The sequence below is a fragment of the Eptesicus fuscus genome, chromosome 1, assembly GCF_027574615.1.
Source record: "Eptesicus fuscus isolate TK198812 chromosome 1, DD_ASM_mEF_20220401, whole genome shotgun sequence".
NCBI lineage: Eukaryota > Metazoa > Chordata > Mammalia > Chiroptera > Vespertilionidae > Eptesicus > Eptesicus fuscus.
Window position 1 is genome coordinate 69,868,092 of NC_072473.1, and position 22,138 is coordinate 69,890,229.

General features: G+C 40.1%; 2 protein-coding genes across 3 annotated transcripts in view; one reads left to right on the plus strand and one right to left on the minus strand.

Annotated features, from left to right (window-relative positions):
• TSPAN6 (tetraspanin 6) overlaps window positions 1-22,138 on the minus strand; it is an 86,108-nt gene that overhangs the window by 24,120 nt on the left and 39,850 nt on the right. The window lies entirely within an intron of this gene.
• On the plus strand, window positions 5,254-20,403 carry TNMD (tenomodulin). Its single transcript, XM_008156538.3, has 7 exons — window positions 5,254-5,301; window positions 5,466-5,597; window positions 14,298-14,438; window positions 14,643-14,744; window positions 18,186-18,339; window positions 19,730-19,896; window positions 20,194-20,403. The coding sequence occupies exons 1-7, from the start codon at window positions 5,254-5,256 to the stop codon at window positions 20,401-20,403; spliced, it is 954 nt and encodes a 317-aa protein (XP_008154760.2).

A 22,138-nucleotide genomic window follows, 5' to 3' on the forward strand; every position in this document is an offset into this window, starting at 1 on the left:
TCCTCTTTTTATGCTTACATAGCACATTGCTTTGACCTCTATTTTAACTCAATCTTCTTAACAAATAAGACATGCTTTAAAAGATCTCAAAATCTGTTCAAGAGGAAACCACATAAAACTAATTATATGAAGTATAATAAGTGCAACATTTGAAGTCTGAACAAGATACAAAAATAGAGTAAGGGAAAGTGTGATGAACTCAATGAAGCAGTAGAGACCAGGGAAGGGTTTCAGGAACTGGTAACCTCTAGGCAGTGTTTTGAAAGCTAAATGGCAATTTTCCAGGTAGACAAGGGGAGGAAGGAAAATCCAAAAAGAGTATATCATGTTTAAATGTCCTAGTGTTAAAAAGCAGAGAGTGCTCAGTACCAATAAAGTATAACAAAAGCATTGGGGACATGACATGAGTAACATTGTTGAGGAGGCACCACCTAACACAGTAAATATAGGTTTTACATGAGACTTCTCTCAAAACTTTCCTTTTTTTAAAAGCTTAGACAAAGAATTTTACAACAAATGCATCCATAACTTATATCTCATAAGTTGCATAATTAATTTCCTACATGATGTCTGCAATAATTAGAAAATTATTTTCCTTCATGATATAGGATGTAGATGAAGTTGTATGTATATGCTCCATTGCTCTGCCCAGCTGTGAGTTCCAGTTGACTCCATCTCTATGGAGGAAATTGTCCAAAGTCAAGGCTGGAGAGATAGACAGGGTCCAGACCATGAAGTGACTATGATGTACCAATTTTATAGACAATGAATAGACACAAAAGAATTTTAAGCAAGGTAGAGATTATACTTAGATTTTAGTCTCAGTAAGATCAGTTTAAAGGCAGTGGATCAAAGGCAAAGAAATCAGTGAGGCTTCTATTGCAATAATAAAAGTAACTATGGGAGAACCAAGATGGTGGCATAAGTAAACACCTATACTTGCTGCCTCTCACAACCACATCAAAATTACAACTAAAAGGCAGAACAACTACCACCCAGAACTGAGGGAAAGCTGGCTGGCTGGAAGTTCCACAACTAGAGAGGTGAAGAAAGCGCATTGAGACTGGTAAGAGGTGTGGAGGTGCAGAAAGTGCTGGCACCTGGATGTGCTGCTCTTTTAATTGGGAGGGAGATACAAGCTTCCACTTGCTCTGAACTCCAGATCCAGGCGAGACTCTGGGAGACCCAGAGAAACTGGACTGTCTGGCATCGGGACAGGAACGTGAGGGCGGCTTTCTCTCAGAGGTGCTCACAGCGATATTTGTTCCTCCACAGGGGCGCAGGATGTGGAGACCCGGGGAGCTCTCTGATGCAGGGCTGACTGGCAGCCATTGCTGTTTGCTCCACCCTGGTGATTCTCAGAGACCCTGCCCCACCCAAGCTGTGCATATCGGCTTTTGCATATGAATGGCCTGTCCTTTCTCCACCTAAAACCTGTCAAACTGCAGCTGAGTCAGAGAGCCAAGGAGCTTCCAAAAGAAGGCCCAAGGCCTGGCAACAGCAGCCAGCCTTGCTTCACAGCTGGGCCTCGTCTGGACACTTCCAAACCCCATACAAAGAGGAGTAATCTGCAGATGTCTCTGTAGCTCCTGCTGGGTGGCCCCAGACAGTGGCTGACCTTGCACCTCCTTGGAGATCCAAGAGCCAGTGTACCCAGTGGTCAGTGTGAGACCATACCAGATTACAACTCTTCACATCCATAAAAGACACACTCAAGGGGCAGACTCTGTGAGCACCAAAGCCCCACTGAAGCAAGCCCTGTCCCATAAGGGTGTCTCCTGCACAACAAATCTTCCAGTGTAGACACAGCTGGTCCTCACAGCCAATTGGCCTGGAGGTCAATTCCTCACAGTGATACCAACAACAATCAAGGGTTAACTACAACAAGGCTGTGCAAACAGCCCACAAAAGGGTGCACTAAGAGCGTCCACCTCAGGTGACTGGGGAGGCTGAGCCACTGGGCCCTATAGGACACCTACCACACAAGGCCACTCTGTCTACTCAAGGAGACTTAGCAGTTAACTAGTACATAGAAACAAACACAGGGAAGCAGCCAAAATGTGGAGACAAAGAAACAAGTCCCAAATGAAAGAAATGGATGAAAGCAAAATACTTGATATAGAGTTCAAAACCACGATTATAAGGTTACTCAAGAATCTTGTAGAAACCTCAGAGAAATTTAGTAAGACCTTCAAGGATATGGAAAAGGACCAATCAAAAATTAAGCATACACTGACTGAAATAAAGAATAATATACAGAGATCCAACAGCAGACTAGAGGATCCCAAGAATCAAGTCAAATATTTCAAATACAAAGAAGCAAAAAACACCCAATCAGAAAAGCAAAAAGGAAAAATAATCCAAAAATATGAAAATAGTGTAAGGAGCCTCTGGGACAACTTCAAGCATACCAATATCCAAATTATAGGGGGCCAGAAGAAAAGAGAGAGCAAGATATTGAAAACCTATTTGAAGAAATAATGACAGAAAACTTCCCCTACCTGGTGAAAGAAATAGACTTACAAGTCCAGGAAGCACAGAGAACCCCAAACAAGAGGAATCCAAAGAGGACCACACCAAGACACATCATAATTAAAATGCCAAGGGCAAAAGACAAAGAGAGAATCTTAAAAGTAGCAAGAGAAAATCTTAGTTACCTACAAGGGAGTACCCATAAGAATGTCAGCTGATTTCTCAAAAGAAAGTATGAAGGCTAGAAGGGAGTGGCAAGAAATATACAAAATGATGAATAGCAAGAACCTACAACCAAGATTACTCTACGCAGCAAAGCTATTATTTAGAGTTGAAGGTCAGATAAAGAGCTTCACAGACAAGAGAAAGTTAAAGGAGTCCATCACCACCAAACCAGCATTATATAAAACTAGAGGCCTGGTGCCTGAAAATTCATGAACTGGAGGGGAAGGTCCCTCAGCCAGGCCTGCCCCCTGTCACAATCAGGGAGCCCTCAGGGGCAGGAGGTGACCCAGTGATCACGGGAAGGCAATGCCCCATCACACATCTGCTGCTGCCACTGCCGGCTTTGGTTACCTGAGCCTCGGGCGGCCCTGGGCAACTGGGCAGCCACCACTCAAGGCTTGTCTGCACCTTGGGCCAGCCCTGGGCAGCTGGGCAGCCAACATCTGAGGCTTGCCTGTGCCTCAGGCGTTGGCTGGGCAGCCACCATCCTAGGCTTGCCTGTGCCTCAGGCCAGCCCTGGGTGGCTGGGCAGCCACCATCTGAGGCTTACCAGTGCCTCGGGCCAGCCCTAGGCAGCTGAGGGGCTGAGGGGACTGGGGGACTCCGGAGGCAGGCGAGTGGGGCGGGCCCAGCCTTGCCATGCACCTGCTGCCACGTCGAGGCTGAGAGGACTGGGTGCCACCATCTTGTGGCTGTGAGTGCCACCATCTTTGAAGGCGTGACAGTCAATTAGCATATTCCCTCCTTATTGGCTGTGGACACCGCCATCTTTGAGGGTGGGGCAGTCAATTAGCATATTCCCTCCTTATTGGCTGTGGGTGCCACCATCTTTGAGGGTGGGCCAGTCAATTAGCATATTTCCTCCTTATTGGCTGTGGGAGCTGTCATCTATGTGATGGTGTGAGGGTCAATTAGCATATTCCCTCTTTATTAGATAGGATGCTGAAGGGTATTCTCTAAGAAGAGGAAGAAGAAAAAGGTAAAAATAAAAAAATTATGAACAACAAGTGACAACAAATATATATCTCTCAACAAGTGAATCTAAAAATCAAATGAATAAAAAACCTGATGAACAAAACAAACTGGTGAATGTAATAGCCTCTGGGGTATGGAAAGGGAGCAGATTGACAATTCTCAGGGGGAAGGGGATGTGTGGGGTGCAAGAAGAGATTGGACAAAGAGCTTACACCTATGGATGAGGTCAGCAGGTGGGGATAGGTCTGGAGTGGGGTGGGAACTGGGTGGAGGGGAGCTATGGGGGGGAAAAAGAGGAACATCTGTAATAATCTGAACAATAAAGATTTAAAAAAATAAAAATCTGTACTAATAAAAGGGTAATATACTAATTAGACCAGGAGACAGGACATCTTCCTACCATCCGACTTCCTTCTAGACAAAGCCACAGTGGTGGTGGCCGAGGTAGAGGCTGTTAGGGGTGATCAAGCCAGCAGGGGAGGAGAGTTGGGGGCCACGAGGCCAGCCGGGGAGGGCAGTTGGGGGCCATCATGATGGCAGGAGAGGGCAGTCGGGGGCCATTAGGCTGTCAGGGGTGTGGTTAGGCAGCGATCAAGCCAGTAGGCAGGCAAGTGATTAGGAGCCAGCAGTCCCAGATTGCAAGAGGAATGTCCTGGATTGGAGAGGGTGCAGGCTGGGCTGAGGGACCCCCCACCCCTGCACACCTCCTACTAGGGATGTGCCCACAACCAAGGTACATGCCCTTGACCGGAATCGAACCTGGGACCTTTCAGTCCACAGGCCGACGCTCTATCCACCGAGCCAAACCGGTTAGGGCCATAAGTTGTATTTTAAGCTGTAGAAGTGAATAAGATCATCTAAGAAGTGTATATAGGGTGTGAAGGTCATCAAGGATAGAACCATAAGAAATATCAACATTAAGGAATAGATTAAGGAAGATAACCTAGGAAAGGAAAATAATCTGAGAGATAGGAGAAAGAGAAAACATATATTTAAAAGTTTTAATACTGTTTTTAATTATAATTCGTTGAATACAAATTGATCTCAATCCTCAAAGAACTTTAACATAGTGGAGGAGGCAATACCTTATTCATTTCTGACGCTCCAATGTCAAGCACAGTGCCTGATATTTGATATCCCTGCAATAAATATTTGTTAAATCAAATGGAATTGAAATCAGGACTTCATTTCTCTTCTTGTTTTGTTTGCTTATTTCTGGAGTTTACAGCATGTATTGCCATTTATATTTTAAGTTCATAGTGAAAAATCATTTCAATGTGTCGTAGGCTTGGTCCCCTTCCAAACCAACCCTCAGGACAATAGTTTTCATTATAACCTTCTGTCTTTGCCATTCTGGATTGAATTCTGTGCACAGAAGTTATATACATATATGGGTATATCTATGTAACAAATCATAGCACAGGATCCCCCTGGGCTCCCTCAGGCTCTGGTATGACATATTTGAGCCATATAAATTCAGCTTCTCCTCTGGCATCTGTTAGCCGACGCACTTGCAACTCCACCTCAGCAGTGGTCTCAGTTCTCTCAAAGCCCGGAAAGAGTACTCTGTGCTGAGAGACCATGGCTAAGAATCCTCCAGAGAACTGTGAGGACTGTCACATTCTAAATGTAAGTTGGTTCATATTTTTCCCTTTTGAGCAGAAGTATGGCTGTACAGATTTATCATATTGCAATGAGAACATTAGAAAGTGTAATCAAAGGTGACTTTGAAATATGGCTTGCTATTTTAAGGATTATTGTGTATTGTTTTATTTTCTCTGTTCTTTGTGTAGGCAGAAGCTTTTAAATCCAAGAAGATATGTAAATCACTTAAGATTTTTGGATTGGTGTTTGGTATCCTGGCCTTAACTCTAATTGTTTTGTTTTGGGGGGGCAAGCACTTCTGGCCGGAGACACCCAAAAAAGTAAGTAAATGCACATTATGCTCCAATGCTTCTGTTTTTAATTTGATTGGGTTTAATTAGTCATTGACATGTATATTGGTCTGAAAGTGAAAGTCATTAAGTCCCTTTTGTGTTTATTTTCTGGTGGTATGAAAAACTGAATCAAGATTTTGTTCTTTTTTATTTGCCTAATTATCTTGGTAAAGGAAAAGGGTGTTTTGTTTTGTTTTTATTTTGATTAGTAATGATAGGCTGTAGAATTAACCCATTCTTTTGTAATTCCTGGCTTTTAAGGAGTTAAAACTCTTCCTAGGAGCAAAATTTTTACTGTAAGAATAAATTATTTTCCATATTTCTTTCCATTATCTGGGCAGAAACTGATGGTAAAGTAATTATACTACCACATAAGAAGAAACCACCAGAAATGGCAGCAAAGGATTTTCAGGGGTTATGTTTCTGACTTAATGCATCTGCTGTGAGGACAAGCAGCAAACTCCTTTTCAGGAGAAGCTATTTTTATACCTGAGTTTACATTTATTTATGACCTAAAAAAATAAAGTTTTCAGTGCCTCACCAGCCACAATTGTTGCAGCCCACTGAGATACTAATGCCGCAAGTTAGAAATAAGTGGCACAAGTCATAAATCACAGGTATCTCAGAAAGTTTCAGATTTTAGGGTCATGTAGTGAAGCTTGGCTGGACTTTGTAGTTGATATTAGTGTACCTTAGTGTTATTGTTACTCCCGGGGCACCCAAGCAATGGGAAAATGTAGATGTGACTTAAAAAAATCAAAGTCCCTTCATGCCAACAATTTTCATTTGAAAGAGAAGTAATAAATGTACAAGCTACAAGGTCTCAAGATGTTTTTCTGGCTTTGCCATATTTTTATTTCTTCATGTGGGTTGCTATTGTTGTTGCTGTTGTTATTAGTTTGCTGTCATGAGATGCTCATTTCTATTTGACAACAGATGTAGGGAGAAAAAGAAATGAGTGCAGGAGGGAGGATTAGAGACAAGAAGAAAATAAGTTGGCATGGACCATTAGGAGCCAAAGGAGCAATAGGAGCAGAGAAGAGAGGATATGGATTGATGCAGAAGGAAAGTCAGTGGGGAAGAAAATAGAAAATCAATTGAACAAGTGTCCAAAAGAAAGCCTCCTTGGATTCTTCACCTCTGCTGCCATACCCACTTTCATTTAGTCCTAGAAGCTACCTTATTTTAAGTAAAAGGGAGAATAAAGAGGGAAACAGCCTACTTGGTTTGCCTTTTTATTTATACTTTGTTCCAGAAAGGATTTCAGGCATCAGTAAATACCTATAGTTAGCTATTTCTAGATAGATGATAAATAGATGATAGATAGATAGATGATAGATAGATAGATAGATAGATAGATAGATAGATAGATAGATAGATAGATAGATAGATAGATAGATAGATAGATAGATAGATAGATGATAATCACTGCTACCTGCTTCTGAACTACTTACTGTTCACATGTCTTTCTAGAGAAGCCACCTGTATGCAGACTGGCAAACTGGGCAAAGCAATAGAGATCAGGAAGGAAATAGCAAATGAATACGAGTGCCAAAATGCATTCCAATCCAATTCTGCTACCACTTAGCTAATTCACAAGGTGATACGTTATCCCGCTATTGAATTCCAGGTCCTCCTGATAATTACAGATGAGTTAGAGAACAATAAATACTTTTGCTCTCCATGTCCATATGTACTTATTTGGGTATGCTATATAGCTAGCCCTTTTGATCACTCATACATGCCTACCTAAACTTGGCGCCAGATGGGCTTTCTTGTTTTATTGTAGCCGTTGGTACTGACAATACTATTCTGAGTTTGTGTTTTTCTAAACTTACAATGCTATTTGCCTAAGTGCAACTATAAATGACTAGGTAGGGACCTTATCTTGCAAGTTGCCAAACTCACTAACAGTGCCCATGGCCCCCTCTGTTTCTGTATTATACCACCTTTGCTTCTCACTTCAGTTCTTTTTTATTTATGGATTATAAGAACCAATCCTGTGATTTCTCAAACTAAAAGTAAAACTTAGTCAATGCATATACAAAAGAGGTGAGATATGCTACCAAATGAAGTTTATCAATAATTAAATCTCTCATGAAGTAATTCATCTTGAGATATAATTTTCAACAAAGGGATTCTCAGAAATGAACAAAGTCATTACAAAGTAATCTTGTAAAAGACAATAGATGTCTCCTTGGGCAATCCACCTTGAACGAAGGTTATTTGTTCTCAGTCCTAATGGGGAGTTGAAATTTGTTTTATTTAATATTTAAGTCCTGGCCTTCACAAGATTAGGCTGGATCCATTGCTACATAAGGAACTAGCTGGAGATGCAGATGGTTCACTCAGTCTACAACTCCCTTCAATTCCCCAAGAACCCACACAGCCATCTATGATCTAATACGTATGGTCTAATTATTGGCTAATACTGCCAATAAGCCTGCCTCAAAGTTGACTTATGAATCTTAAGAAGAGAAGAACAGTCAGATTAGTCTTGGGAAAAGATATGCAGAGGAAAAGGACCCAGGCATTTTGCGGAAATTAAAGAGCCCCTCTCCCTTAAAAGCATGACCTAGCAGGAAACAACAGCTAGCAGAGTAAAACCCAGGCTTTTCTGGACTTTCCTTTAAAAATCTGTGGAACCTTTGGGGGCCATTGGTGGAGGGAACTGTTGATGCTATTGTGATTATGGATGGCAGTGACTTATTTGCTGTCCTGGGGCTTTCTCCAAGCTCTTAGTGTTTGCCCTTTTAACCTCCACCACACCTTCTTTTTACTTTGTTTTTAAACATCTGTTTATAAACAGTGTTTATTTAACATTCCACATCTGGTGTTGACATTTCCATGCCAGTAAGTCCTCCCCTTCCTTCCATTATCCCACCTTGGTGTGTACAAAAGATCCAAATTCTTGAACCCAAATGGGGACTAAGACATATTTGACTCCCTCCCTCTCCTCACACACTTCAGGCACAAGCACAAGTGCCTGTGTGTGTGTGTGTGTGTGTGTGTGTGTGTGTGTGTGTGTGTGTCTGCGCATGTCGGAGAAAGAAATGGATAAAAATAAAGTGAAACAAAGAGGAATAACTCTGGGTGTGCTGTTGCACTCCGCTATAGGCTGACAGGCCCCCTAAACCACAGCCACATATAGGAGCCACTTGAGTTGAATGAAAGCCAATCCATTGATCTCTTGTTTTCAGCTTTTTTAACCAAGCAGAGGGGACCTATTCAGTCTCAGAGATTTTGAGAGAGCATTACAATGAGGCTTCACTTCCAGGCAGTGACTGCACAGGGACTTTGAAGCAGTCATTCTTGCTTAACGTACCCTTTATTGCACACTTAAATTAAAACAATCAGGAGCCAACATGCTAGTTAATTAACCCAACCTGGAGAAAACAGGTCAGAAAAATCCCAGCCCTTAAACTGAAAGTTTTTAGATGTAGCACAGACCTTGTAGCCTATCCTTTCCAATGTTTTGTAGAATGAGGCAGAAGAATAATAAATTAAATTAATTGAAAGCTGTTCTTCCTGCCATATCTAGGAACTTCCTGGTAACTTTAGAGCTGTTTGGAAACCATAAGTTCTAAGGCCCACACAATGACAAAAAAAAATTCCTGGGGAGGTCTCCTCAAATCTACATACTACCAGAATGAGATAAGAAGTGATAGGGATAGGTGGGCATCCTTCTGCTCTCCCCATCACCTCAACTGCACACAACCATTAAACCATTAAAATAGTCTAACTCAGGATTGCAAGCCCATTATCATTCTAGGCTGAAAATCTTTTGCTCAGAAAAAGCACTCTTTGGCCAAGTCTGGGTGCAGCTTTCTTATGCCTAAGTCTCTAGTGCTAGCATTGGCCAGAGACCAACTTTCTTCACTCCTCTTTGAGACACACAGGAGATACAACTTTCCTCCCTGAGTACCCTGGGCTTTCCGACAAAGCAGTTTGGTGGGTGAAATGTGAATCTGGAGAAGCATTCACACCCTCAAGGAAAAAGTTGGAGTTGTAGCTGGAATCTCTTTAACAGAGATATTGAGCTTCACCAGATGATGCCATGTCAGCATTTTAAAAGAGAAGACTGCTCTTCATTTTATTTTCCTCCTAAACCAATGTGGGAGAAAGCCCACTTTTGAATAGAAATTCTCACTAGGCCAGTTTTTGCTCTAGGCTACTCAGCATCGCTCCGATTATGTAGATCAGGACTCTGGCTACTATGGGCACATTTTTATTCAGTCCCTCCATTCTCTTAAGGCAGCATTTACTAAGCAACTTACGTGGCACCAGGAAGGAAAGCCTGGGACTGTCCTGTAGTGGCTGAGAGTGGAATTGGGCTCCACGGAGAAAGCAACTCAAGAGCTCCAAAGGTAGTGACAGCCCACTGGTCAACCTGACAGGTATCAGCCCGATTCTGAGCAGAACTGATTTTGTCAGCTATTCAACATTGAACTGAGCCTCCAGAAACATTTGATGACTTTCCCTAAGTCACACAGCTTGTAAGTGGCAGAGTTGAGGCTAGAACTAGAATCTGGTCTGTATTCTTTCCACTGTTTTTCAGCTTCATTTAAGAATAATGGATATGTGGGGGAGGTAGGGAGCAGGGGAAAACTTCCCAGCCAGTCTGTAGATGAAAGAAATGGTATTTTTCTTGTTGAACAAGAGGAATGTCTGTGCTGCTTATGCCAATTTTTTTCAGGGTTGAGAACTGGTGATTGAAGATGCAGAAGTCCAACTTTGCATAAGAAACAATCTGTCTGCTCTGTGTTGGTAAAGAAATACCCAGAGGCCCTTTAATTCCCACAGGCTAGGTTGGTAATGATATGGTACAATATATTCCCTCCTCTTCCTTCCAGTTTAACACCTACTAGCCAGCTATTCTGAGCATGTATTTCACCTTTGGAGAGTGTATCTCATAAACAGACAGTAAAGGATGAAGGTGGAGAGAAGAGCAGCTAGATTAATCACAGGCTTAAAAAAACAAACCTAAGCCAAATGCCCTCAAATCCCTTTCAGGATAGGCTAAATCTCCTTGCCTCTCAAACAGATCCATCACATTGAGGTCTGAGGCAGCTTTACTCTTTTTTTTTCTTTATTGATTAAGGTATTACATATGTGTCCTTTTTGCCCCATTGTCCCCCCCTCCCCCACTCATGCCCTCCCAGCCGTCCCTCCCCCCCCCCAGTGTCTGTGTCCTTTTACTCTTTATAAAAAGCTTTCTTTTATGATCTCAGATATTGTCACAAATTGAGGCAAGAAAACAGGACAAACTGTGAAAGGGGGATGTTGGGGTTCATTTGCTGCCTGAGTAGAGGATTTAACTGAACTGAGGAATGAATTCCTGGGCAGGGAAGAGAAATGAGTTTGTGTTCTCTCCATGTTTTGTCAGAGTGGTCTTCTTACATCTCTCACTGCCTAGGCCTAACCATGTACTTATCTCATTTCACTTCTGAGTCATATTTCACTCCATTGAGTTACCTGTCCCACTCTACTGTGCTGGGCCTTGTAGTTAAAACCAGCCTTATGTGTGGGTGGGGTAGGAACCCATTCTAGTGGTACTGGAAAGATGCCTTTGCTTCCTCCCTCCCAAAATATCTCCTATTCCTAGTTTCCTGGTACCATTGTGCTTAAAATCCACCATTAGTAATTCATTCCTTTGAGTTAAGTATTACACTAAATTATTTTGACAAATACCCATAGCTAACATCTTAGTGTGAAATCATTTGTAAGATTGATATTTTTTTTTTTACATAAGGTAGCTGAAGCACCAATAGATTCTTAGATGTCTAGACAGAAGACAAAGTTTTAGAAGGAAATGGGAAAAGGGAAAAGGACTAGGAGGGTACAAGGTAAACAGGATATAAAAAGAACAGAAAAGGAAAGCTAGAAACACCTTCCTAGATCAACCTTCCCAATCTGCCAATTTGACAGAAGTGTACTTCTTATTATACTCTATACTTCCTGGAATAAAGCTGAGTTGGGAGCACTCTGAGATGAGCTACTGGGACCCCACTCAGACCTCTCTCAGGCTAGCCTCCTGTCTCTGTTTTAGTTTGTGCCTGGGAAAAGACAAAACCATTTATTTCTTTATCTCCAGAAAGACCCTCAGCCCCTGAGCCAGCGAGCTTTGTAGAGAGAAAATTACTTCTAAGGCCAAAGGCATGAGCTCAGTCTTCATATGGGCCAGTGAAGCTTGCATAGCCATTACCAGGGCAATGTGCTCCACAGGGACCCAGGCGAGACAGTATGTCTGGAGTTGCTCAAACTCATCCTCAACCAGTCCAAAATGAGACACTGGCATCATCTTCTTAGACAAAAGATAGTCTGTTCCAAAAGGACACCTTTGATAGTGGAATTCCATCTGGGTGAATATATTTCCCCACCCAACCCAAGATTCACACATAAATGAAGTCATTCTGACCCCACTCTATTTAGCAACCTACCATTGCTAACAAAAAAGCCAACAAGCTGGTTAATGAATATAATCAGAGTGGACCCCTCCTCCTCCACCAAAAACAAAACAAAACAAACTCTGTGAAGGAATGTTGAAAATAATCAAGATATGCTGATCTTGGCAGTTTCCAATAATTTTTATCTAGCAAGGTGTCCAAGTGAAGTGCATTGCCAACAATGCAGGAAAACTCATTCCACAAAAGTACACTGAAATTCTAAATGTCACCAGTATGGTTCCATAGTCTTCTACAAGTGATTGAAAATACAGCCTGTATTTTCTTTTGCCCAGGTAGGCAGCCTTCCAACATCCCCTAGTTTCTAACCTCATTTTTCCATGCAATAATCCATCAGTGGTGCTACTGATGAAACAAACACCCCACCACACCCCCAATGACTAGTAGTGTCGACATTTGTCTCAACAATGGGTAGTATTTCTAAAGAAAATTTTCCCTTGCCTGGAGATCTGACAAGACTGGAACTGAAGTAGATGCCTCTCTTCTCCTCTTAGGTCAGGCCAACTGAGAGGTCAATTTGTTGCCATAGGTAGAAATTTCTCAAGTTGGCTGCAGAGCTGGAACTGAGGACATATTTATAACTAGAAGCAAATAACAAGCCTAAAGGAATTTGCTACTTGTCACAAACCAGGCTAGACTTCCTGAGTTAACTCTGCAGCTGCTGGGAAGTTCCAAATACTGTTTTCCTTTCTCTTTTAACATACGGTCACTCAAAAAAAATCTTGCCAATGCTCAAAATCTCTCTTTAAGAAGATGAGAAATAGCCATTGGTGGGGAAAAACTTATTCAACAAATACTTAAGTGCGGGCCGTGTCCAAGGCACTGTAGGGTTACTAAAAGGTAAAGGACATTGTCTCTTGTTCTCCTATTCAGCAAATACATAGACATTTCATGCTTGAAGTAACATTGTTTCTACAAACCCTTTCAACTTGTTTTTCTACTTGAGTTAGGGAAAATTTGACCAGGTTAAACTAACATTCAGTTACAGACACCAGTGGACATGAAAAAACAACCTAAACCAGTACAAGCTCTAAACAGCTGCCACTGGGAATCATGTCATTAGAAAGCAACATTTGCTCTGGAGATGTCTTGCTTTTTCAGGCTTTCAGTTTACCAAACTTTTTTTTTTTTTTTGTAAGGAAAAAAGCATAAAGAAACTTGATAGCTGAAGGCCTCCTAACGACAAGGATAAGATAGACTTCCACGTGGCACCAAGTCTGGCCTGGTTTGTGACAGAGAGCAAATTCCTTTAGGCTTGTTATTTGCTTTTGGCTGTAAAAAGTGTCATCAGTTATAAGTGATGGGCTTACTCCTAAACTGGGACACTCTGTAGGACTGGTCTTCTTGGTTCTTAGAAAGAGAATTGCCTCTTTTAGAGGGCAGGAGAGAGTCCAGGGTTTTATTTTAACCACTCAAGAATGACCTGATAAGCAGCCTTCCCATGGCACTCTCCTTGGGAGACTCCATATTACTTAGTGCAAGGCACTTGAATTCTATATATAAGAGAATCTGGAGAACCTGAAACCAATTAAATCAGGTCTGGCAAACAGAATTCAGGAATAAACTGAGGGGGGTCAGTTAGCCTATAAAAGAGAAGATTAGGAGGAGGCAATAAATGTTTCCTGGAGTTTAAAGGGCAAAAGGAAACAACTGGGGCCAGGGTAAGATTATTATCTAAAATTGGCCAAGGAGAATGGTTTTCAGATTCTAAAAAGATTGTGGAATAAATATTAAAGCCCTGGAGAGATAAGGAGATAAAGAACAATACCTAAACATTCTAAATGGGTTCAAATTTTGTCTGAGCCCTAATGAATTTCATGGGGAGTGAGGAGTAACCACTAAGCACTTAGGCAAGTATTCGTAGTAGCTTAAAGGAGCACCACAGGTTTTACTTGATCCTTCTGCTCAACACAAGGGAGAAGTACTTTACAAGCTGTTTCTGCAAAATATCATATTTTATTTGTTGGAATTCTTATTAATTAGTTTAGCAACTTGGCTCAAATACAAAATATTGGCTCCAAAGAGATCCTCATATCATCCTCAGTGCCAAAAAGCACCTCACTTTAATCTCCAGTCTCAGAAAATTCCCAACAGCAAGCTGCTCAGATGGCACCTCACTACAAAGACTCTGGAAAGCAAAGGCACCCCAGATGTTACCCAATTAAAATGTCATATGAAGGAACACACTGAGTATCTTAGAGCTTGTTTTCCTCTGTTCTCCCAGACATATGACATGGAGCACACTTTCTACAGCAATGGAGAGAAGAAGAAGATTTACATGGAAATTGATCCTGTGACCAGAACTGAAATATTCAGAAGTGGAAATGGCACTGATGAAACATTGGAAGTACATGACTTTAAAAATGTAAGTTGGATATTTCCCCCCAAAGGCTTCCCACTTAAAATATTAGAACATTCTAGTTGAGTTAAAAATAGCCTCTGGCCTTCATTTAATTTATAAGACAAAGCTTTCCCTTGGAATTCAAAATTTTCCAGCCTAGGGCCCTGACAGACAATGGAACTCATTAATTATGGCTATTTCAGGAGGTATTTTTTTTCTATTTAATAGGGATACACTGGCATCTACTTTGTAGGTCTTCAAAAATGCTTCATCAAAACTCAGATCAAAGTGATTCCTGAATTTTCTGAACCAGAGGAGGAAATAGATGAGGTATGTAAGAATAACAGTGGCAGTAAAAGCCATCATTTATTGGGTGCTAACTATGTGCCAGTCATTGCACTAAAAGCTTTACTCTGATTTGATTCTCACTTGGACCCTATAGGTAGGTACTATAATTGTCCCCATTTTCAGATAAAGAAACTAGGACTCAGAGCCCAAAAGTGACTTGTCCAAGGTCACAGAGATAGTGAGGAACAGATTGGGATCTTGACTCTGGCCTTTCAAAAAATCAAGTTCATGCTTTTAGGTGCTATACCAGTGTAGCCATTAACATTATGTACCTTTGCTCCCAAACCAAAGATTTCTAGTACAAGGGGTGAGCAGTAGCACAAAATAAATCTTGCCTAAGATAAAGTCTTAAAAAGAAAAGTTCCAAGGCCACTGAGGATCCTTGGCACTTTTGTCACACTGTAACATTCACCTGTTTTAATGATTTCAATTCATTCACCATACCATTTTATGCTGGGATGCTAATGGAATAAATAACATTTAATCTCACTAGGAAAGGCAAAAGCAAAGAAGGTGAGAACTACAGTGTAATACAATTTCTCTGAAAATATACCACTAGTCCAGGATACTGGTGCAATTATTGAATGGCCCCTGAAAGCCCAGTGGGAGATGAAGGATTATTGCCTAAAATATAGCCATCAATAAAGCCCCCAAGGCTCTTAATTTTTCCCTCATATTCTGTCTGTAATTACAGTATGTTGCTATCAGTGGAGGAAAAAGTGGAATGGTAGCTAAGGCCATAGTGCGACAGCACAACCCCGCCCCCTCCCCCCCTGTAGCCAGGAAGAAACTAATGTTTGTTTGCTTTGGTTGGTTTTGTTTTAGAGTTTAACTAGTAAATCTAGTGATATTATGGCAATGATACAGTGGCCTCTCTATATACTGTAAATACCTCTTTCTTTTTCTTCTCTCTCCCCTGTTCTTTTTCACTTTTCTCCAACCCACTCTCTACATCTTAATTCTCATCTACCAATTTATAATTTCCTTTTCTTATTTTGGGGGGAGGGGTGAGATGGGGTAAGGAGCACTTTTTCCTTTCTCTTACCCAAGTATCAGAGCTGTCATTAGCTCCCATGGACATGCTACTGGTCTCCTTATGGCCAGAGAAGTTATAGACCTTTGGTACTAAGAAAAATATTTCCTAAGGTCTATGGTAGTAAAAACTTTGGCGATTTTAAAAAATAAGCATATGTTAGATGCATCTGAGGGAGAAAAAAACTTCCAGGATATTAGAATTAATATGGGAGGCAAGGGTAAGATGAAAGGAGAATGAATAGGTTAAAAAGCTACTACACCCAATATCATATGCTGCTTTTTACAGAAAATAATGTAAGCTTTTGAGTAGGGCCAGCCAGAAATTAGAGTCCAAACTGACACAATAAGATTTATTTTTCTGAAAAAAATAAATAGTAAAGGCAATGATTCATAATGTCTCATTTTGACCCCAATTTATTCTTCAGTTAATTTTGCTGAATCTTTTGAATAGCACAAGTATTTTTCTCATGATAGTGAGATTACTTTATCTTCAAGAAAACCTTTTTTTTTATATTCAGCCTACAGATTTCTTTATGAGACAAATTTGTTGTCCTGAATGACAAAAAAAAACCCTCTTATTCTGTACTTCTCTACCTTTGTATCCATGGTTTGTGCATGTTAAACATGCACAGCAGGTATTAAAATAGCCCTGATTTTGCTTAAAAAAAAAAACTAGTCAGAATTCAGACCTCATTTTATACAGTCCCTTTCAATGCCTCCCAAGGTCTTATACAGACTCAAGGACAAAAGAACTAAGACTTGATAGTTTTAAATGACTAGAAAAGAATTGTACAAAGCTATATTTCACAGAATAAATTAAAACACTGAAATCATAAAGCTAGAAGGAAACAAAAGAGAAAAGGGAAAGCCTTATGAGGTGGGGGGGGGAGAAGGGGGGGGAGAGATGTGGGGATGGATATTGAAGCCCAAAAGACAAGGAGTAAGAACTAGATATTGTCGACATAAGAGATGTCCAAAACTGTAAGAATTTTTATAAGTTCACTTGAATCAAACTGACAACAATTGCTGGGAAGCAAAATCTCAACGGATTGAAAAAATGCTCCAGCAAATGGTAGTTTTGCACCATATTTTATATATTACAATCAAAGAAGGAGGCATAAGGGGGGGTTACATGAAATCCATTGGTGAAAGATTAGAGAGGCAGGAGCAAGCAATGTGGGGAACCCTGTAGGATTGGATAAAAAGTAAAAGGAATAGACACATTCTTCTTTTACATTGGTGGGTATAGGGTAGTTAACAAATAACAATGAAGGGTTTTGTGGGGTGTTGTTGTTGTTGTTGTTGTTGTTGTTTGTCTCTTCTTTGTTTGGAGATTGTGCCCTGAGGGATCTGGAAAAAAAGAAATTACCCTGACATTCCAAAGGTATATTATCATGTTATCTTAGATTCGAAAAGAAAATAGGCTCAGTAAAGGTACAGATTGACCTTTGTCAATGAAGATACCAATGTAAGACATGAGTACTGGTATCACTTTTAGTTAGGATGTTTTAATTTCAGACCATCCTATGTGGTTACTTTAGGTCTCTGAGTTTGTAAGGCCTCCCCTAGCTTGTCAGTTTAGTGTATGGCCCCTTTTTGCCTCACCATACAGACCTCCCCTAGCTTGTCAGTTTAGTGTATGGCCCCTTTTTGCCCATAGTATACAAGACAACTACTTCCAATACTAGAAACTGAGGAGAATGTGACATTCTTGACAATACAAGAAAGCCTACCTAAAGGAAAAAACACTCTATGAGACAAACCCTAAGTATCTAGAATAAAAGGGGTTAAATATTGTGGTAAGGTCAGTCAAGGTAAGAGCTGGAGTTGACTTTAAAACAAAAAGGGACATCTTTTGCACTCCACCTAGCTACTATTAACAGACAAATCTTGTAAAACCAAACTATTATGTTTGGTTGCTATTTCACTGATCTCACCAGTTTAAATTATAGCAGTTTTTTCACTTTCAGATGATAAAATCCTGTTTGCAACCCTAGTTGCAAACCTAAAACAAGGCAGGCACTCACAACTTCTATTTAAAAGAGAGAAAACAAATGTAAATTACTTAAGATTCCATAAGTCCAAATTAAAGCATACATGGCCTAGTGGGGGGGGGGTCTAGATATTGATGGAGAACCTTCCTGACTTTAAGTGAAAAGGTAGCAGAGAAGGCTCAACCTTACTGCTAGGAGGGATTGGTTATTAACTCTCCCAAGGGCACCAACTACTGTATGCAAAGCACGGAGCACTGGGAACCCTGGGATGGAAATTGTTATTCAGACTCAAAATACAGATGTGTAGGTTATTTTTTTTCATTATCCTATAATGTCTCACTCATTTTATTAATTTCTCTGCCTATCCCCACTCTGAACTACTTTTTTCTTTCAGAATGAAGAAATTACCACAACTTTCTTTGAACAGTCAGTTATTTGGGTCCCAGCAGAAAAGCCAATTGAAAACCGAGACTTTCTTAAAAATTCCAAAATTCTGGAGATTTGTGATAATGTGACCATGTATTGGATCAATCCCACTCTAATAGCAGGTATGGCTTTCTTCTTCTCCTCCTCCTCTTTCCAAGTCAGTAACAGGTTAATGTTCCCAGCATTCAGAGACTACATTTCTAGAAAAACAAATGATCTGCTTATATCTTCTTAGATAAAACTGTATATGCTGACTGCCAGTGAGGAGGGAATTTTTCACAGCCAAGTTATAAATCAGATAAATTAATGCTGACAGGCTTTTAAATATACCTGCAAAGGTAACACCACCTTAATGTGACCAATGATAGCAAAAAGCTAATCTGTCTTTCTTAGCACATCTATATCCATTGCACTCAGGATACTAGACTATTGCTCAAATCACTGTGTGTTCAACCCAAGACCACAGGAGAGAAGAGCCAAAACAATACTCTGTTGTCTCAAGAAGGATTCTCTATGTCAAATAGTGGCCTTCTTCCCAGATGATAGGACAGTCACTGCAATACAAATTTCTTTATGGCTGTTTCAGGAATCACTATAAAAGTAATTGAAGGCTAGAGGTCCAGAGTAGAAGAGTTCAGCTCTGAAATTCCAGTCGGCCCATAAAGAAGACAAAGGTCTCTGGATATCTTTTTCTGCCAAGCTAATGTATAACTTGGCCTCCCTCACTGTGTACAGTATAGATTACTATATTACTCAGGAGGGGCCACTCCAACCAATGCAGGCATATATTGGTACTCTTGTGCCTTTAAAAATGAAAAGGCGACTAAATGCAATGTGGTACCCTGGATTGGATGCTAGAACTTCTGCTTCAGCATTTTTTGTCTAAAGGACATTGGTGGAAATAATGAACTCTGAATAAAGTTTGTAGTTTAGCTAATAGTATCGTACCAATGTTAATTTCTTAGTTTTGATCATTGTATTATGGTTATATAAGATGCTAACATTAGGGGACTGGGTGAAAGGTATACAGGAACTCTGTACTGTCTTTGCAACTCTTCTGTGAATCTAAGATTATTTCTAAATAGAAAGTTTAAAAATAGTTAAAACAGAAAAGAGAAGGGAAGAGTGAGGGTGACAGAGGGACAGAGAGTAGCAAATCAAATTAGGCAAAATAAACATATTTGAGTACCTACCATGGATAAAATCATTTTGGAAGACAGAGATCCCCTGTCCTCAGTCTCTAATTTAGTATGCTAAGGAGGCAAAGCAGTAAGTGTTTGATGCCAAATGAGCAAAGAAGAGGTCTGTTTACGTGGAAATAGTCAAATTTGTTTGGAAAAATCTCTTTAAAATATCAGCTGAAAGAGTTTGGAAAGTGGTTCATGCATGTCTAAATGATGATGGTGAGAAGACACAGGGAAAATCTCTACCCCCAAATGCTAATCTCCCAATCACTTCTTTCAGAAACTTTTGCAAAGCAGTTGTATCCCAACTTTGTATTTATTACTTTAGTTTCAGAGTTACAAGACTTTGAGGAGGACGGTGAAGATCTTCACTTTCCTACCACCGAAAAAAAGGGCATTGAACAAAATGAGCAATGGGTGGTCCCTCAAGTGAAGGTGGAGAAGACCCGTCATGCCAGACAAGCAAGTGAAGAAGAACTTCCAATAAATGACTATGTGAGTTATGTTTCTGTTTTCTAGTTAGTGGAAAAACAAAAACCTCAAATTTCATATGCTAAATTAGTATCCTTCAGATCAAAGTCATTGAAAGGAAAATAATCATTGTTTTAACAAAAAGTATTTAAGACACTTGGAATCCCTAGGAGGCTCATTTAAAATCAGTCTTGATCCCTACTGAGATATCTCCATGATAAGGCTAACAACTAAATTTCTCACCAGTCCCCAACTCATATAGTCTTATAGTCCTCTTCCTAGTAAACCTTCTCCTCCAACACTGGCTTCTTCTTCTTTCAGACTGAAAATGGAATAGAATTTGACCCCATGCTGGATGAGAGAGGTTATTGTTGTATTTACTGCCGTCGAGGCAACCGCTACTGCCGCCGCGTCTGTGAACCTTTACTAGGTTACTACCCATATCCCTACTGCTACCAAGGAGGGCGGGTTATCTGTCGCGTCATCATGCCTTGCAACTGGTGGGTGGCTCGCATGCTGGGGAGGGTCTAATAGCAAGTTTGAACTCATTTCTTCAACTTCAAACAGCCAATATATAATAAATGCATGCTATTCAATGAATTTCTGCCTATGAGGCATTTGGCTCTTGGTAGCCAGTACTCCAGAATTACTTGTTGGTAATTCCTCTCTCATGTTCTAATAAACTTCTACATCATTGTCAATGGCCTGATTGCTACTGAACACACTGGGTAAGTGCTTGCTAAGAATATTTCCTGCAACTGAGATGGAGCAGATCTGTTTAACATGGATGACAACAATGGAAACTTGCATTTCATCAGGTTTGGGGAATAAGAAAGGGCAAATCATAAGAATTCTTAAATACCATATTTTACTGTGCTGTATTGAGAAAGTGGAAATGAGAGGCTGATGATAAAATGTCCCTATAACTAATGCATAAAAACGTGTCCTTTTGTACATAGCCCCAATGTTTAATTATGTGAGAGACATACTGTGGATTCACTTAAGCATTTATTAAGCCACTGGACAGGCAACACTAAAATATTCCGAGTGCTCAGACGCAGCAAAGGAGAATGCTAACCTAGCAAAAAAGGGGTCCTAGCCTCTCTTGTGAACAGAAACTCAACTTTGGACAAATTCAACACTTCATAACCTTTAAGTCTGACCTGTCTTTAGATTTGAATTTAGTTACCTAACTTTCCAAGGCAATTGACTGGAAAAGGTAGACCCACAAATATCATTCAGAGAAACAGGCATCATAGGAAATTACTGAGGTGAGGAGTCAAATGGGATTTTCCCCCTCCAAAACGACAAGGAACTAGCAGTATGCCACTTTCTTAAAAGGAAGGATACGGCCTAATTCCTGATTCCCTGATACTTTGCTTTGGAAAGGGGAAAGGAGTAAAGGGGAGATGAAAAGAAGTGGTTAGAGGGTAATGCTAACCTCGATGTTCCAGTCAATCTGTTCAACCAATCTGTCACTCCTTCCGGTTTCATTTGAATGTAGCCCCTTTATTGCTCAACTTCAAAGTTACTGTGTCATCAAAGTATCTGTCTGGCACTTTCCATCAGAAAAGCATTTTCAAAGAGTAAAATCTTCATCAAGATGCCTGTAGGCCAGGAATCATTTCCCCCCATTTAGCTGAGGAATCAAATAGAACAAGATTTGGCCAAGGATGAGTTAAAATTAGCTAGCCATTAATTGATAATTAGCATACATGCTATAGTTGGATTGCTAATTTTCACCGAATGAGAACACAATAAAGCATAACCAATGATACAACATTACTGAAAAGATTTTCTTTTTATTAATGATTTAGAACACATCTGATAATTTTGGAGTACTTCAATGATCATAACAAGCATTAATTTTTAGTCGGAATAGAAAAATGTAAAACATATGAAATTAATTTGAGGTTGTATGAAATTTATGATTTCCCTATCATTGTTTTTTAAATAAATTATTCATTTTTAACATTGATTTTTAAGATCAACCAATAATTTTAAATTCCTGTAATGCTCAATTTTATGCAGTCTACATTGTATTACATATACTATGCTCTATGAGGGATACATTAAGTAGATGGTATACTCTATATTTCCAAAGAAAAACAAGACACTCAAATTTTATAAGCCCAAGTAAAAAAACTTATACACAACTAATTACAGTTGTATATGACATGCTATATATATATATGTCCACACACACACACACACACACACACACACACACACACACATACATGAGTTATAAAAGTTTCCATATCAC